Below are 17,299 nucleotides of genomic sequence, written 5' to 3' on the forward strand. Positions count from 1 at the left end.
CAGATTTTTTGGGTCGCACTGAAGTTCCAGTAGCAAAAATCAGAACAGAACAAGAAAGCAAAGGCCCCACGACCAAACATTTACTGCTGCATGAAGTTCCAACAGGCGAAGTCTGGGTCCGTTTTGACCTGCAGCTCTTTGATCAGAAAACACTCATCTAAGAACACTTTTTTAAATTTATGAAGGACAACTGAAGCTGACAGACTGAACTTTTTCTGTAAAAGATTCCCTGCCCCACGGTGGTTATTAAGAGTTCCTGCTGCTTCCATATTTCCTCTGAGTTACTGGGTTGTGTTTAGTTCCTTGCAGCGTTCAAATTTGTTGTTGATCTATGCAAACACAAATGTTACTGTATATACAGTACTATAGCTCAGTGCCTTTTTATTATTTTGGAATATCTTGGTTTTGGATGCCAATGTTTCCATTTTCAGGGCCATAAAAAGTATTAAGTAGAGATGTGACATCAAGATGTATGTATATTTTACCACTTAGTCTAACATAGACTGAGGAATGGTTTAAGCTCAGCACTAGAATCATTCCATTTGAAATCTGAAAAGTGATATCCACTGGAATCTTCCCATCTCAGGATGATAGCTGTAAAGATTAAATGCTGAAGAAGCCTTAGCACTGGAGAAGTCTCCGCTACATTGCATATTCTTTAAGAACCAAGTGTAGTTCTTTACTTGACTTAGTTCTGCACTGAAATCAGTAACTGCTACTTGATTTTTCTTTCTGCTTCAGTTTGATTCATCATTCTCTGCTGAGACAATGTGGTTGTGAAGAATAACTAAAAAAAAATATTTTAAATACTGTGACCCACAATAATGTGGAAAAATACTCTTCAGCTTTTGTTTGTTTTTTCCTAAATGTAAGTTATTTGTGTACATTTCCTTGGTCTTGCAGACCTCCATGTGAATCTTGAAGCTTTGACATTGCCAACATGTATATAGAGAGTAAAATATAAGTTTATTAATGTAATTTGTCTACAGATGTTTATTGATGCATAGTGATTTTTTAAAAGTATATTTTATTGTACAGGGGAATGTGAAATAATGAGAAAAACTTACAGGATTAAATTCAAGAAGAGTTTATTACAAGTTTAAAAGGTTTGCTCGGGGGAACTGTCACTCCAACACAAATCTGGACAATGAGACTGATTGAAACAACTTTCTCTTGGCACCAAAATCAGGGATGGTACAAAAAGAAAAAACAGAAAAATTTGTTTATGAAGGATTTGATACATTGTAAGCATTTTACTGCCTCTCTAAACTGCTTTGTTGAAAAAGCCCAGCATGCAGTTCCTAGCAGCGCGCCCGTTCCCCGCGGGTGCAGCGATACCTCCTGATGTCTGACGGTGTCACGCCCCAGCGCCAGCTGGGTACCCTCCTGTTGCAGGGCTGAGTGAACCTCTGTTACTTTTAACAGTTTTCTGTGGTTCAGTATTTCTAATGCTAAATAAAACTAAATCTTGGCAACTCTTGAGAGATTGTGTCTGTACAGTGGGAGTTTGAAGCTTCTTGAACAAGCACAGAGAAAATTCTGTTTTCCAGCTTTGACAGCAGCTGCGCAGCCGCTGGAGCTGGAACCAGAGAGAAGCTGAGCTGCAGGGCACTGACTCTGAAAAGCTCTAGACATTTTGTACAACACCTTCCACCTCCTCCCTCCTCGTTATTTCCTGCCTTCTCAGAACAATCAGTATGTATGTTAAAGTCTGATTTACTGCTTGTACATTGCCTCCAGGAGAAGGTCTTTTGAAACCTTGGTAGTACCCTTAACATTATTTTGCAAGACATTCACTATGGGAGTTCTGATAAACATTTGAACAAAGAAAACCCAATCATTATTTCCCCATCAGTGCTTCCTAAGCTGCTCTCCTGTACACATCTGCTAACCATGCACATCTCCAGTGGCACCTCCTCCTCCTGCTCATTCAAAGAGGGTTTGTTCTTAAATCTCAAGGTGACCTTTCAGCTTCATGCAAAATTGCAACAGCTGCAGCTAAAAATTTTGCAAGCTTTGCCATTCCCTCTGCCCACTGCTTCTTGTAATGTGAAATGCAGCAGACTCACAGCTGTAGCTGCTGCCCCAGCGAGGGGTAACAGCCAGATCCTGCTCTGGGTAGCAGAGGGGTGAGCAGCTGCCTTCAACTTTTCTCACCAGTTCATCTCCTTTAATACAAAGACTCTGTCACCCAGAGAACATCAGCACTGTCTTTGTAGGGCTGAGCCCAAGTTAAACCTCCTAAAATAGTAAGGTTTGGCCTGTAGAGCATTGGGGACTGGAGCTGGAAATAACAGGAGCAGCATCCCAAACATTTCTTTGGCTGCTGGGTTAACTCCTTCAGAACTGTGTATTTAAGAGAGCGAGTTTACTGCAGTTTGCCAGCAGACCAGGCCTGTTGTCACTTGCTTTGGCAGAAGATGTAACATTTTGCAGGTGGTACTTTGTTGGCTGTGCTTGCCACTGTAGTCAGCTCGAGGATGGCTGACAGCACTGGCTCTCTGGCTTTCTGCCTTTAAACAGAGGTAAAAAACTTGCCAGTCTGTGCAGCATGAAGGCAGCAGTAGCCCAGCACAGCTTCCTGCACCAGCTCTTTTCCCTGCTGAGTCACTCCAGGAAATGTTTGTCTTTGTGACCAGTTTTCCTTTTAGAATGTGCTGTTATCCTATAACGGCTCTAAACATGTGCTGGTAGGAGGCATAAAACTCTAGGGCAGGGGCTGGAGGGAGAGAGTGGGTCAGGTTCAGGACATCAGGCTCCCAGTTCAGCTTTCATGTTTTTGTCACTGGGGAGCAGGAGTTCCCTTAAGGGTTGTGTAGAACACAGAGCTTTCAAGCGGGGTGAATCAGAGCACTGAGACTTTAAAAAAACAAATAATTTTTTTAAAAATAAATAAATCACTTTGCTGATGGCAAATGCTCCTCTGTCAGGGCAGGCCAGCTGGGTCTCCCTAGTGTTCCCAGCTTAGGCAGCCGCATCCCTGCTCCAGATCAGTTCACTGTTAGCAACCTCTACTGCATTTTGAGTCCAACCAGCCTCTACACGAAAAAACCCTGTGAAGAAGCTTGGCTATAGGATGCAAGTTTCTGGAGTGGTGGAGCTCCCTCAGCACGAGTACCAGCCTCGTGGCTGGAGGCAGGATGCAGACCCTACCTCAACGGTCAGGGGACACTGGTTAAGCAAACATGAGATGAGGCCAAGCAAGCTGGGACAGTTCAGCCTGGAGAAGAGAAGGCTCAGGGGGGACCTCTTCAGTGTCTACAAATACCTAATGGGAGGGTGCAAAGAAGACAGAGCCAGGCTCTTCCCTGTGATGCCCAGTGACAGGACCAGAGGCCACGGGCACACACTGAAACACATGAGGGTCCCTCTGAACATCAGGAAACACTTTTCTACTGTGAACGTGACCCAGCACTGGCACAGGTTGCCCAGAGGGGTTGTGGAGTCTCCATCCTTGGAGATATTCAAAACCCATCTGGTCGTGGTCCTGGGCAGCTGGCTGTAGGTGGCCTTGCTTGAGTGGGGAGTTGGACAAGATGAGCTCCAGACATCCCTTCCAACATGAACCATATAAGTGTGACCTTGCTCTGCTCCCAAAATCTAGAAACTAATAACAAAAAACCCACCAAACCCAAAGCAAGTATGAACATGAAATACTTTCAGATCCTCCACTAAACCACCCAGGAGATACTCCATGGCTTGACCTGTAGGGCTGGCTGCCAGGCTGCACGCAGAAAATGCAGGAAAAACTCCCCACCAAATCCACTTTATTTCAAGACTCAGCTTGGCCAGCAATGCTCTACTTTAATACATCCTGTTATCCACTCCATACCTGAAGGTTTCCCTTCACCAACACTCCTTTCTCAGTAGAAATATACAATTAAACAATATTCACCATGAAATGGAAGTTTAGCGAATACTCTGCTGCGCCTCATCCCATGTAGCTGTTGCACTGCCTCTCAGTAAACAACCTCTTGGTTTTGTGGGCCTCACTAGCAATATAGGCGTGTGGGAGCTTGGGCCACGCAGCCGCGTCCATCCGTTGCCGGCCCAAAGGGAGCAGTGGCAGTTCTGCCTTCCTGAGCTCCTTCAGCTCTCTGGTAGAGCACGGTCTTCCTGGCAGGAAAGTAACAAGTGTTTTGTGTGAGCATCTACTGTCACAAGCAAGGATGGTCCCCCCAATATGAAACACTTCCAAGGGATAACAACTGTTTAAAATACCTGTCTCACACTGCTTGATAATGCCTGTCTCAATAAGCTTTCTTTGAATGTCTTTTAACAGAGGATCCTGTAAAGTTGGTATTGAAACCTGTGACAGAGACAGTTATTTCACGCTTACGCACCAACACAAGTACTCTGTTGAGAGTCTCAAAAGACCCAAGTCAGAAGTGAACTGCTGGTTAGCAGGGAAGGAGCATCAACCTTTTTTTATTAATAAAATCATGAGGCACAGACCTGAGAAACGCTGAGCATCTCAGCTCCTCAGGCAGACCATAATGCATTCAACAATTCTGCCACTAAGCCAGAGCACAGACACGAGATCTGATCTCCTGGAGGCAGCTGATCTCCATGAACCTTGCGTGGCACTTTGCAATGAGGTGTCAGCTCAGTCCTCCCAACTGCTGTATAGGGCTCAGACCATCCAGAAGGGATTTAAAGAATTGCAGTTCATGGATTTGTGTCCAAGTCCTCCCTAACTCTTGTACTGGGTACCCAAGTCTTTGGTGCATTTGAGTGAGTTTCTGTAAAGATCATCTGAACTGTCAGATTATTTCCTTTTACAGAGCACACACCCAGCTTGCCTGGGAACTCACCAACCCCCGTTAGACAGGACACTTCCCACACTGCCACAGCGAATTTGAGACGAGGAAAACAAACCTCCCCCACTGCCACTGCCTATTGTGCCTCCAAATCTGCCTGAGTCTGGATCCAAACCATGTTCCCAGTGAAAATCATTTTCAAATGCTCTTGGGCTTAAATGCATTAGGAGCTGGGACCCTTCTTTGTTCAGTTAATAAAACTACAATGTGTTGCTCTACACCAGTCCCACAGCAGCACATCAGTAACACATGCTGCCTCCTCTCTAACCATTAATTTCCTGCTGATCAAAGGGTGCCTGTAAACCTCACAGCATAAATAACCATCACACCTTCCAGCAGTCTGTATTTGTCTTCAGGAAGAACGGATCGTACTCTGACGGGTCATAAGCTTCCAAAGCCACACAGCCCTGCGGGAGAAGCAGGCAGCAGGTCAGAAGCTGCTGGTGGTAAACGAGTGAGCGAGCAGCCAGCCCAGGTATTCCATGGCCAGGCACGGTATGAACACTGCACCAGAGGCAGTGGAGAGAAGGACGCCCAAATTTTCACACACTGCACCTCTGAATGAAGGTGACTGAAGTGTAACAGGAAAATTCCTCCATCCATTTTAATTTATCATAGGCATAAATACGTAATAAATTTATTTCAGGAAGCATCCAGAGATAATTACAGGCTAAAATGCTAATCACAGCTAGGGCAGTCAAGAAAATGGAAATTCCATTCAATGGAAAATGTTTTGACTGAGAAGGAAACAGATATTAGAAAAAAAAAAGAAAAAAAAAAAAGAGGTTGCTGAGCCCCCACCACCATAGCCCCAGGCAAGTTACTGGTCTGCAAGATGTGAGCTCCACGTCCAGGTCATGAGCATGCTTTTCTATCTATAGATAGGAGTAAAGACCTGAACCATACTCAATGGTCCAGACCACAGCGCCACCTCAAGAACTCTGCCTGCAGCAAACTTCATAGTCAGCAGCTCCAGCTCCCCGTGACCAGAGTTAGCTGAGGAACAGCAAGTACCACCACTTGGTGTTCACTATTGATGCCAAGAACAAAGAACACCAGGTTGAACAGGCTACCAAGAAGCTGAACAGAGACTGAGGTTGACACACTGATCAAGCCTGATGCTGAGAAAGGTGAATTACAACCATTTGTCTCCAAATTATAATGCATTATTTACAGCCAGTAAGCCAGGACTTACCTAAAATGCATCAAAGAAGAGCTCTACAAAAGAGAAAGCAAAACATAGAAGTAAAAAAACCCCTAAAAACAGAGGCCACAAGTGATGCCCTAAGAATAGTAAGAACAGGGCAAGCATATAAAATCCTCCTCCCTACTACTCTCAGTTATTCTTTCAAAACCTTGCAAATGAAGTTTTTCAGCTTCCTTGTGCAGATGATTCTCCAGGGGTCCCAGGAAGGAAGGGAGCATCCCATGGCCCTCTGGGTCACGGTCCTACACAGCCCCCTTCTTTTTGGTCATCTGTGGATGTGATTTTAAGTTGAGAGTTGGAAAACCCATGTTTTAATGTGAACAGTTCAGGAGTGCTACAAGACAAGTCCAACCCAAAAACCTGGCAACTCTGCAGAGAGCAAGCAGCAGCCTATACTGTCTGTCTCCTCTTTCCATCCCTGGAAGCTTTCAGCCCTAACATGCCTCAATTTGCAGAGTTTTAGTGCCACCCCTTGGTTTATTATTACATATCAGCCCATTACAACGTGCTGAGACCTCGGTCGATTGTGGTAGGTGCTGCACAGCACATCCATGTTTGATCCCTTCACGCAGTCGACGTATTCTCACTCACACACCCCTTGGCAGACAGGAGAGCAACAGCCTGATCTTAAAAGCAAGTCGGAAGGGTCTGTTACTCTGCAGCACCTCAGCAGATAGCCTACGCTATCCCGGACTACCAGAAGCTGAGTTGTGGCTAACACAGCAGCAACCCAGGCTAGGGAAACTTCCTCCTCCTTGTGGGCTGCAGAGTGGCACTTTTGCCAAGGCTAGGAGAAAAGTAGAACTGCTGCCATCTTCATGCTCTGACCAGCCATCTCACTATACATCTGCAGTCCGTGCCCCGGGGACTGGAAGTAAGGGGGAGGTGAGAATGGAGGTGAAAAGGAGGCAGATTTAAGGTGAAAAAACCCACGTACGAGCAGGTCACTGGAACAATGGAGAGTCAAGGAAGGGAGGTAAAGAATGAAGGCTCAGATGGTGTGAAAAAGGAGGCAGAAAAGTGAGCTAACAAGAAAGACTGAGATGGAGGAACCTGGAAGGACAGTGAAAGTGTTAGAGGGAAGGAGGAGAATGGACGAAAAGGGGAGAAGACAACTTTGGAAAGCAAAGGACAGTGGAGAACTTGGAGGAATCATCAGAAGCAACGAGGAGAGGGAGAGACAGCACTGGGGAGTCTGACTGAAGAAAGAGGGGCAAAAGAGTTGGAGACTTGGGGATGGAGTAAAAGGGTGGACTGGAGACAGAAAGAGAAAGAGAGACTGGAGAACAAACAGATATGGAAAGGGGGAATGGACTGGTGACAGACACAGGAAGGTGAGATCTGGGAAACAGGACAAGGAGAAGCCTAATAGCAGGGGAGAGAGCAAAAGAAAATGGACAAAAAGAATATTCCTGGATGTCAGGAAGCATTTCTTTCCAGAAGGGGTTGTTGGGCGTTGGAATGGGCTGCCCAGGGAGGTGGTGGAGTCCCCATCCCTGCAGGGGTTGAAGAGTCGGGTTGACCCAGCGCTGAGGGATCTGGTGGAGTTGGGAACTGTCTGGGTGAGGTTCATGGTTGGACTGGATGATCTTTAAGGTCTTTTCCAACCCAGATGATTCTGTGAAGGGAGTGGGGGGGGGAAATGCACAGCCAGAATTCAGTAGATCAACCAATCCACAGAATTGTCTTAGATTCTGCAAGATTTATCACCTGCTGCCACAATTAATGCAAATTTATGCAAATCAAGTGTCCTGTTACTCTGAAAGGTTGCAGCCTGCTTTTCAGAAATGCTGATGATCGAGCCACCGCAGAGCAGGGAGAAAAGCTGGAGGCTGATCACTGGTGCTGTGCCTGTTCAGGGAGAAGAACACACCCCAGTACACCAGACACTGCACCTTTGGAGGAGACCCAGCAAAGTCCTGACCTGACACAGAAGCTTTCAAGATGGACTGATGCAGACCCAGACACAGACAGCACACCCAACACGTCCTAAATCTCAGAACTTGAGTCCTTTGTCGTTATCTGCAGTTTAAATGCATAGGCCTTTCACATCAGATCTTTATAAAAGAGATAATCTGCTCTCATTAAAACAGCACAGCTCCCATGACATTTTCATTTCTGGATGGGAAGCTTGTTTACAGTCTCATAACTCCACTGTACAGTGGTTTCCACTGACAACAAAAGTCTGCTCTATATAAAATACTATTCTCTTTGTGGCAGATGATGGAATTGCTCTTACTGCTCTATATATCCATTCCTCAGATGCAGAAAATTGAGTCATGGAATCTCAACAGTGGTGTGAAATTCAGAGCAAAATGATCAAAACCAAGCAAAGATTTCCTTCAGTGACTGCAATTTCTATGAGTACTGAAGCACACTGAACTACAGAATCCGCAAGCTGAGTCTATTCACCTGCATGCTGACTTAAGAAATTTTTTTCTGTCTTCCTGTTTCCCCCCTTTTTTTCTTTTATAAAACTAGATCAGTAGCATCCAAAGCCATGAAATGGTTTCACTTGTGCTCTGCCAACATACTGCAGTACTGCTCTAGCTGAACTCCTGAGGCATGAGACTGCTGTCTGCTCCCTGGTCACAGACTCCGGTTTCCACTGACAGAGCTCAAGGGTTTCCCTCTAACGGGTCTGGCTCACAGAGGGAAACTCACCCCAGTATGGTCTCTCACCATATCCAGACCCCAGCACATGCTCACTACACCAAACAATGCTACCATTTGTATCTGATGGTGAGCTTAAACAGCTGTAATGATGTGTCACCACTACAGAAGTCCTTGGGAAGCAAAATTACAGGTAGGGCATATCTGAACTCCAGGCTACTCAACAGAACAGCAAGTAACAGCTAAAACCCTGATCTTGTACACAACCCTCTCCTGACAGAAATTTACTTCTTACTGATACCTTCTTTTTACAGTAGCTTAAATAGAGAGACAGTTGTTCTTCTTTCCTTTTCCGTATTTCTTCGCTTGACTGCCTGTCCATTTTGTCCTCAATTTTCTGCAGCAGTGGTTCTGAAACATCCTCAAGCCATTTCTTGTACAGGATCTCCTTCTTTCTCAGATTTAAGAAATCATTGTGCCTCAAATATCTGTCCACCTCCTAAGTAAGAAATGGAAAATTAAAACCATACAACCTATTGGCCAACCACATTAAAGATTCCACAGGTGAAGCTACACAGCCTGGCTGACCTGATCTGGCTGGTCTCTGAGACAAGGGCTTTGTTTTCCAGCCCTTCTTTCTGCTCCTCCCTCTCCACTTCCCATCACTTGTTTCCAAGCTCTCCCTTGCACAGGCTGTAGCATTCAGACTCTAATTTTTTAATCTGTAGTGCAAGACTGGCAGAAAATCATTCACTTTCTCTCACCAGGTTAGTGAGCCGAAATCACTTCAGAGTGGGGGTCTGAGAAGCACCAGGCTGTGCAAGACAGGCAGCAGGACAGGACCTTCCCCCTGCAGCGCTGGCAATCTGCTAGATCAGACCAGCCCTCCTGCCCTTAATCCACAGGCCCACAGTGACCACCTAATCATACCCACAGAACAGAAGTGAGCTGCAAACAGGCAGGTAAATCACCAAAGGTGGATGATTCCTAAGCCCATATTTAGGTTTACCACTTCAGTCCTATCCCGAGGAGACTGAGAAGGCCAGAAACTTGTACTTCTAAATTTAGTTTTTCAAGAATACAGACAACTGACATTTTCTCCTAAGTCACTGATGGAGAAAAAAACCCAACATTGACATGCAGGAAAGCACAGAGCAAATGAGAGAAGAGATACCACTTCTTACCCTCACAAAATAATTTTCTCTGTCCAAGATGCACTGGGCAGAAGCAATGATGTCTTGACTTACATCAGGTGCTGCCTAACAAAACATCAAAAAAACCACATGAAGTAAAAGCAGGACTTAGAGTAGGAGTTGGAATTACCTTTGAATTCAAAATAATTACTTGTGTTGTGATTAAAGGCACATTATACCATAACCCAGCTGGCAGAATAGCACAGGCAGACAGACCCTTGTGACACTTCCTCTGAGTACTTAGGTTAAATGTAGCAACAGGAGAGTGTTGGAAGAACTGGAACGTACACGTTCAGTGGGACCAGACCATACACCTCCTTGGCTGCTCCTCACTGCACCCACACCACCGCTTGCTGCTTGCCACTGCTGCTCACACGCGCCCGAGGAAGGTAGCAAGAGGCATCATTTTGCATCTTCATTTTTCAGAGACAGCCACACAACACAACTAGCAATCAAATAAATTTGATGAGGTATTATGTCAAGGAATTAATAAAAATATAGAAGAAAAAATAGAGAAAACCAGTGAAGTGTAAGAGGAAATATAGTGAGAAAAACCTTTCCAAAGCAGGAAACTGCCTCACTGCTGTCTCTGGTCATGAATTTATCTGCATTTTAAATCTCAGTTACTTTTGTGACATCAGCCACATTCTCCACCTGCATCATCCTCATCTTACTCGTCCTGAAGATCAGAATAGGGAGAAACTGTTCCCTGCATCATGAATATGAGGACGCTAAAATGTGATTTAAAAACAACAGCACCTGCAGTGCACTGCTGTTGTCAATTTGAATTTTAAACAGGTAATTCCTTGTAACGTGGTTCATTGGCTCCTGCACTCTGGCCAAAGAGCACAAGCAATAGAGGCTGAATTTGTGTATCGTTGGGGGATGGAGTCTCTCCAGCCAAGACTAGAGCACACATGCCATGGGGGTATCTCCCCTATGATCAGGCAGCACCAATTCTGTGGGTTAACCAGAAAGATCTTGTCTTCATGAGTCAATAAGCAGCTTTTATAAGCAACAAGTTCATGAAGAATTTTAGTTCCACAGCAAAATTTATCTTGAAGAATCCACTGAAAAAAAAAAAATTACAGGCTTTTGAGCATTACACCAAAAATTCAGGAAGTTGCAATGCAGGAAACTAAAATGCAACCTGTTTTAGACAGACTATCTCAGTGAAGCTAAACCAAATTTACAATCTGTTCTGCTTTCTGGGACTAACCCTCAGTTCAGACACTGATAGGAACTTACTTCACTTGCTCCAGCTTAGCCGAAGAGAACAGGCAGGCAACTTCACAAACCACCACGTTGGCTGCTTCGCTGCACATGACACGCTCACAGCCTGTCCCAGCTGAGAAACAAGTCTCAGTTTACTGTGTCTATGACTGCCATCACTTTCAAGTTTGCACTTCACATGAGTTGCACAGATGCTATTACCAGTTTAGTTATCACTAAAAGTTTAAAATCAGCTTCAGCACATACATACTAAATATTTCTACCAGCACAAGTTAATCCTGGTGTGACCCTGTTTTACTTGGATCTAAGGCAGAGGCAGGGCTGAAATATTCACATTGGACCTGCTGCCTGCTTCCTGTGGTTTCCATAGGTGTATTCAGAGTCATCCCTGCTGTGACTTCCTTGTGCCATTTAAAAACTGAGCTACAGCCATCACATTTTTGCACAAGCCTACCATGCTGGTGGCAGCGCAAGACTCAAGGAATGCAACTGATGCACAGAATGGAAAAATACTCCCTGTGCTTAATATTACTTTTTGATCCCAATAAACAGAATAGTTTCCAGTCATGTCTTGACCTTGTTGATCAGCCCCACACTCCAACAGGCTTCTTATCCTGACATGAGCAGGACATCAAACATAAGAGTAAGCAGGGAGGAGATAAACAGCATAAAAAAAACCCAAAACCAAACAAACAACAAAACAAATGAGAAAGGAGAAATCTAAATTTCTGACATGTTTTAAGACCCGTTCATCCTACTGGTTGAAATAACCAGCATGTTGCATTACACCTGACAGATGTTATTTCCCATAACCACAGAACTTTCTAAATCTAGTACCTTAAGAGTACCAGGGAGACACAGCCCCCTCTCCAGCTGAGAACCACTAGCAGAATGTATTCAGAACACACATTGGTGAACAGGTGAAAAGTTTTCCATCATGATGATACATGTCTGAAGAATCCTTACAGAACCAAAGGAATTAGGTCTCTGTCAACTGAAGGAGTTAGGTCTCTTCTCCTTGGAGAAGAGAAGGCTCAGGGGGAACCTTATCACAGTATTCCGGTACTGAAAGGATGGCTACAAAGAGGTTCGTTCTTCACAAGGAGCCATATGGAGAAGACAAGGGGCAACAGGTTCCATTGGGAGAGGTTTCATCTCAGTGTAAGAAAGAAATTTTTTACCGTCAGATCACATTCACTGGAACAATCTCCCCAGGGCTGTCGTGGAGTCCCCAACACCAGAGGTTTTCAAGATGCGACTGGAAAGAGTGCTAGATAACCTCATCCAGTGTCTCTTTCCCAAGAAATGTTGGACCAGATGATCTTTTGAAGTCCCTTCCAACCTGGGTTGTTCTATAAGTCCGTAATTCCAACTAGTCACAAGCTTGTTTAAAGGTTTTATGGGAAACTTTTCCACACACCAAAATGCATGGAACTCAGTAAAGCTGCCTCAAAAGGATGCAAGGGTTCAATAAACACCCTTGGATTGCTATTTCCAGAGTTCTTTGTTCCCCTTCCCAATGACAGCTATATCTCAGATTTTACAGGACTTTGCAAATAAGCATTTTTCATTCCTCCCTTTATACCTTCCATTCTATTTCACTCCTCCACTCATACCTTCACATAACAGAAGCCCTTCTGTGTTAGCCAAACTTTGGTATTATTTTTCTCCCCAAAATGTCTACTGCAGTCAAAAGTATTTGCTGCACCACTCCTTTGCTGGTGCTGAAGAGAACCTCTGGATAAATGTAAACAAAAAAGGAAGAGGCCTGTATAAAAAGCCAACCTGCTTTACATAGATCAGGTTCTCACCTAGGTTCCACAACCTGGCTACGAAGTGGGATAGACTGGTGAGAAGTGGTAAGAAGTCCACCTAACACCTTCACACTGTGCTGCCTTGCAAACCTCATTATTTCTGTGCAGGAAGTACAATAAAACATCATTGTAGCAGCTCCCAGAATACTCCAGGGTAGGAGATGGAGAACATTTCACACAGATGAAACAGAAACAACAGAGATTGGGATATCCCAATTTAAAGCCATGGTTTTAATGATTTGGGCACTCTGCTTTGAAGAAAGATAGATAGATAGATAGATATATATATAGGTCCAATTCTACCCACTCACAGTTTAAGCACCTACTGTAATACCAGAGTGCCTCTTACTGAATCATCAGCCTACTCATGCAGATGTAGACAGGCTGTGATACAACTTCTCAATGTACTAACGCTGCTGACCAGCTTTAACTTCTGGGATTGCTCTCGAAGCCTCATGCAAAACTTGGAACAATAGACAGACTCTGACAAGTTAACAAGAACAGAGCACACCCATCTTCCTGTAATACACATTGCTGAGTGTGCCTAGAAGGGACAGGCTAAAGCACAAATTTCCTGCTCGGGAGAACTCATAAATTAATTCAGGCACATGCTGGGGACTGCAGTCCTGGAGCACAGACAGACCAACCAGATCGCTGTCCAGAACTTCGGTACTATTAGGTGGCCAGTTTCAAGACAGAAGCTCAATTACACCCAAATATTCTGGGATCCCAGTTACAGATACTGGTTTCATGTGTCCTGAACTTGGGTACTTCACATTAGAATCTACAACTGAATGAATGTTGAGAGTCACTCACCTGCCAAGGCCTTTGGTGACTGTGTTCTCTCACAGGTCTTGGACATGTAAATCTTAGTAGCCAGGGTGTCTCTGAGCTATTCACACTATGCATTGTTGGACTAGCCTGGGAGAAACAGTAAAATATTCAAAAACATATTAGGCTATTGTATAAACAGCAAAACCCTAGTTTTCTTACAATTCCCACCAAACAATGAAACAAATCTCTGAAGGAATTCTAACTGCTGATACCAGCAGCACTTCCCTAACACAGTTAAGTTAAACAGAGAGATGAAGTATCAGGTTTATAGCCAGACACTCTCTCTCATGGTAACTGTCTGTCCTCATCTCCATGAGCAATGGATAGTAGTACACTGTGTTTCAAAGAACAAAGCTATTCACAAATTATTCCAGAATGCTTGTCAGCTTTGAAAACATTCCACCTCCTGACTACTACTTGTTTCCTTTGTGTCTTTTTCAATTACATAAAAGTCACTCTCAAATAACCACTACATTCCACCATAGGGATGGTTGCATTTTAGTGGATTTGAAAGTTAATTCTACCAGACGAGGCTTATGCTGACGCACTAACTCTGAGCTCCAGCCAGAAAATTCCATCTCCTCTACTGTACGTGCACATATTTGTATCAATTTATAACAGACAGTAGAACCACAGAGGCAAAATGGCCTTTACAGGAACCTCTATTTATTGCAGATTCTGAAGGCACACTGCTTCCAGGAAACGATGTATTCACAAAATTCCTTAGGTAAAGAGTAGACCAAAAGAAAAGCTTACTTCTGCAGAGATACTGACCTCCACACTCTTCAGCCACATCTTTCAGCTATGAAAAAAAAATCTGTTCTTCAATTATTTGTGGCAACATCTAGCTAAATGAATCTACAAAGACTCTCTGACTCAGGTATTCATACAAGAAAACAACATTCTTTTGTACAAGACAACACTTAAGAGTTTACTCTGTCCAACCCAGCACTTCAGTTATACTGCCTGATTCCCACCTGACATCTCTGGACTGCAGATTCAAATCTCTTACCATTTGTTCAAGGTGAAGTCTTTACATCTTTCTTTGTTTCATTTGATACTCCCTCCTGTGATGCACTGACAGACGCATCTGCTAGATATTCCTGTCTCCTCACAGAAATGTTTTCCTGTCTTTTCTGACTGAAAGAGTCAGAAACCACAGGAAAGCACATGTTGGAAGGGGCCTCTTAAGGTCATCTGGTCCCACTGCCTGCCTGAAGACCAACCAGCCTCACAGACAAGATTGCTCAGCACCTCATCCAGTCAAGTTCTGAAAATTACCTTACTTGAATTTGCAAGCTCATGTCCTTCACTCCACCTGCTTCTATAAAAGAAAAATCCTCACTTCTGCCATGTAATCCAGGACAAACCAAAGCAAGGAAAAAACCCAATGTAATGCACATAGTATGAAAGACTTTCCTTCCCTCCTGTGTAGCATTGAGAGACTATTCTTCCATGAGACACAAGGAAAACTAAAATATTCACAGTGGAATAGGTCAAACATTGCAGTCCTCTACTGTATTTTTTTTCAGCCCCTATAAAACAGCTCCCAAAAGCAGAAGTACATACCAGCCTGAGCAGTGTGGCAGGCTAGCAGGCACTTCCTGTAACATGATTTCCTGCCTGCACTGTACAGAGGAGACAAAAGACACAGCGTAAAATAGCGGCTTCCAAATCAGGCAGTAGTGTCCTAATTGTAAAGCAGGTACCTTTCTCCATCTGGAAACGCAGATTTTTTTGTGTGTACATGTGCCCCATGGTTTCTGCAGTGTCGTGCCTGCCATGGAGGCTGATATTCCCTGTGAGAAGTTCCCTGCTCAGAAAACGATTTCCTCTTTTTCCAGACAGCCCAAAACAGTCTACTAAGCTCCAGGAAATGCTGTAAACCATATCCAACCTCGTGGTCTCTGAGGAGCAGGGGAAGGATTCTCACTGTTTATTCTTCATCCTGCAATGACTGATTAGAGGAGGCTGTGCACTACATTACTGACATGGATAAAGAACAGCAAGTGCACCCTGATTATCAGTGAACTAATTTCCGATATAAAATGAACACGCAAACAGTGAGGACCGAAAAACATCCAGATGCTGGAGGTGCTACAAACTTGGCATTTCAACACATTTCAACACATTTCTTCCCTATGAGCAATATATCCTACCTAGCCGCAGCAGTGCCACAAGGTCCTGCTTCAGGCCATTTTTTGCAGATTTCCTTCTACTCAAAGCAGTTTGGCTCTTCTGAGATACAGATGCTGTAAATCCCTGGACAAGATTAAGATTAGGAAAATATATATTTTTATAGATTCTAAGTTTACAAAAAACAAACACCCCCACTAGCCTCCTTTTCATGTGTTTTCAGTAACTAGTACTAAGACTTCATCTGTCTTCAAAAGAAAGACTGAGCTTTTCTGTGAGCACAAAACAAAGGAGATGTTTGCTCTCATCACAGAGGACTGGGACCCCAGGAGAGACAGAACAGAGCAAACACAGAAAATCTGCCTGCTGTAGCAATCTCCCTTAAAGAAATCACATGTGGTAAAGTCTCTAGCTGCAGATTTTTTCCCCCAATGTTAATAGCTAAAGCTGCCACCGTATCTTAATTCTTTCTCCTTCTGTTTTGTTTGGCTCTTGCTATGAGATGCCAACTCTCTGTGGTTGGGAAAGGCAGGCCCATTTACATGAGACACCTATTGTTTTGCAGGTCTTAAAACCAGAAGTTTAATCATGTGTTGGGATAGAAACAGTGAAGGATTTCCAAAGTCTGAGCAGATAGGAGATTTGAAGTTAATTTAACAGTTGTGTCCACAAATGCTAAACCCCATGAGCTGGCTGGCTGTTCTGTATTAGGATGTTATGAGCAAACCTGAGAATAACCTGCCTAAAATTGCTTGCTAGATATACCTGCATCCTACTTTGCTGTCAGCAGTACAGATTTATATCAGTAATTTTTTTTTAAATACAGGTTTCTCTTGCCTCGTGAGTCCTGTTCAATAAAGCAGAATGTTCTCCCCCAAACACCCATCTGCCAAAATTTACAGTCTCTGCCCAAACATGAGTCTTTGCAGCAGCCTTAAGACAGATTATCATGTTTTCTGTGACAAAAAGTATCCTCACACATGCCTCAGCCCTCTTAAAAGCCCCTTTCCGAAAAAAACCTTTGTGCTGGCCACGCCTGTAGGCTCGCATCTCCAGGCATTCGGGGATGCCACGCTTTGCAAGCATAGCTGCGTGCCTTTACTGGTGGCTTGGTCCCCTCAGGTGTCAGGACAGAGCAGGAGGAGAGCCCCAGCCTCTCGGACCAACAGGGCAGCTCTACGAACAGAACCTAGCGGCTGTGCATGCTAAGCCAACCGATAACGGGGACACGCCCAGACGGCCCAAAGGCCTGGCCCCGCCTTGCACCTCAGAGGCAGCGACAGGGGTGACAGCGGTGCGGGGAAGGCGGGGCGCCCGCAGGGGCCCAGCCTGCCCCGCAGCCCGCCCAGGCTGAGGCGAGCCCCACGGGCCCGAGGGCAGGCGGGGGCAGGCAGCAGGGCGCCGCGCTCCCCCCGCCGCCACACCCCGTACCGAAGTCCCCTCACCGGC

General features: G+C 44.6%; 2 protein-coding genes across 9 annotated transcripts in view; one reads left to right on the forward strand and one right to left on the reverse strand.

The window, feature by feature from the left end:
- The window catches only part of ITSN2 (intersectin 2), a 74,034-nt gene extending 71,153 nt beyond the window's left edge, over window positions 1-2,881 (forward strand). For 2 of the 4 annotated variants that reach the window (XM_026844098.1, XM_026844100.1), the window contains one exon: window positions 4-2,881. In XM_026844098.1, the coding sequence (XP_026699899.1) occupies window positions 4-161 (158 nt within the window). In that variant the 3' untranslated portion in view covers window positions 162-2,881. The remainder of the gene's footprint in view (window positions 1-3) is intronic. The other 2 variants (XM_026844099.1, XM_026844101.1) reach the window with 1 other exon arrangement.
- A 505-nt stretch (window positions 2,882-3,386) lies between these two features.
- FAM228B (family with sequence similarity 228 member B) lies at window positions 3,387-16,370 on the reverse strand. Of its 5 annotated transcripts, XM_026844107.1 has the most exons (9): window positions 15,874-16,364; window positions 15,284-15,342; window positions 14,489-14,516; window positions 13,697-13,801; window positions 9,825-9,899; window positions 8,942-9,139; window positions 5,150-5,227; window positions 4,222-4,309; window positions 3,387-4,116 (listed from the first exon to the last, which is right to left on the reverse strand). In XM_026844107.1, exons 3-9 carry the CDS (start codon window positions 14,507-14,509, stop codon window positions 3,932-3,934), a joined length of 750 nt encoding a protein of 249 aa, XP_026699908.1. In that variant the 5' UTR covers window positions 14,510-14,516; window positions 15,284-15,342; window positions 15,874-16,364; the 3' UTR covers window positions 3,387-3,931. The 5 variants fall into 5 exon arrangements, with proteins under 5 accessions (XP_026699908.1, XP_026699903.1, XP_026699907.1 ...); XM_026844102.1 differs by lacking the exon at window positions 15,284-15,342 and having other exon boundaries at window positions 3,387-4,309; window positions 15,874-16,370; XM_026844106.1 differs by lacking the exon at window positions 14,489-14,516 and having other exon boundaries at window positions 3,387-4,309; window positions 15,874-16,369.
- Window positions 16,371-17,299: the final 929 nt, after the last annotated feature.

The sequence above is a fragment of the Athene cunicularia genome, assembly GCF_003259725.1.
Source record: "Athene cunicularia isolate RWA chromosome 3 unlocalized genomic scaffold, athCun1 chr3_part1, whole genome shotgun sequence".
In the NCBI taxonomy this organism is placed as follows: Eukaryota; Metazoa; Chordata; class Aves; order Strigiformes; family Strigidae; genus Athene; species Athene cunicularia.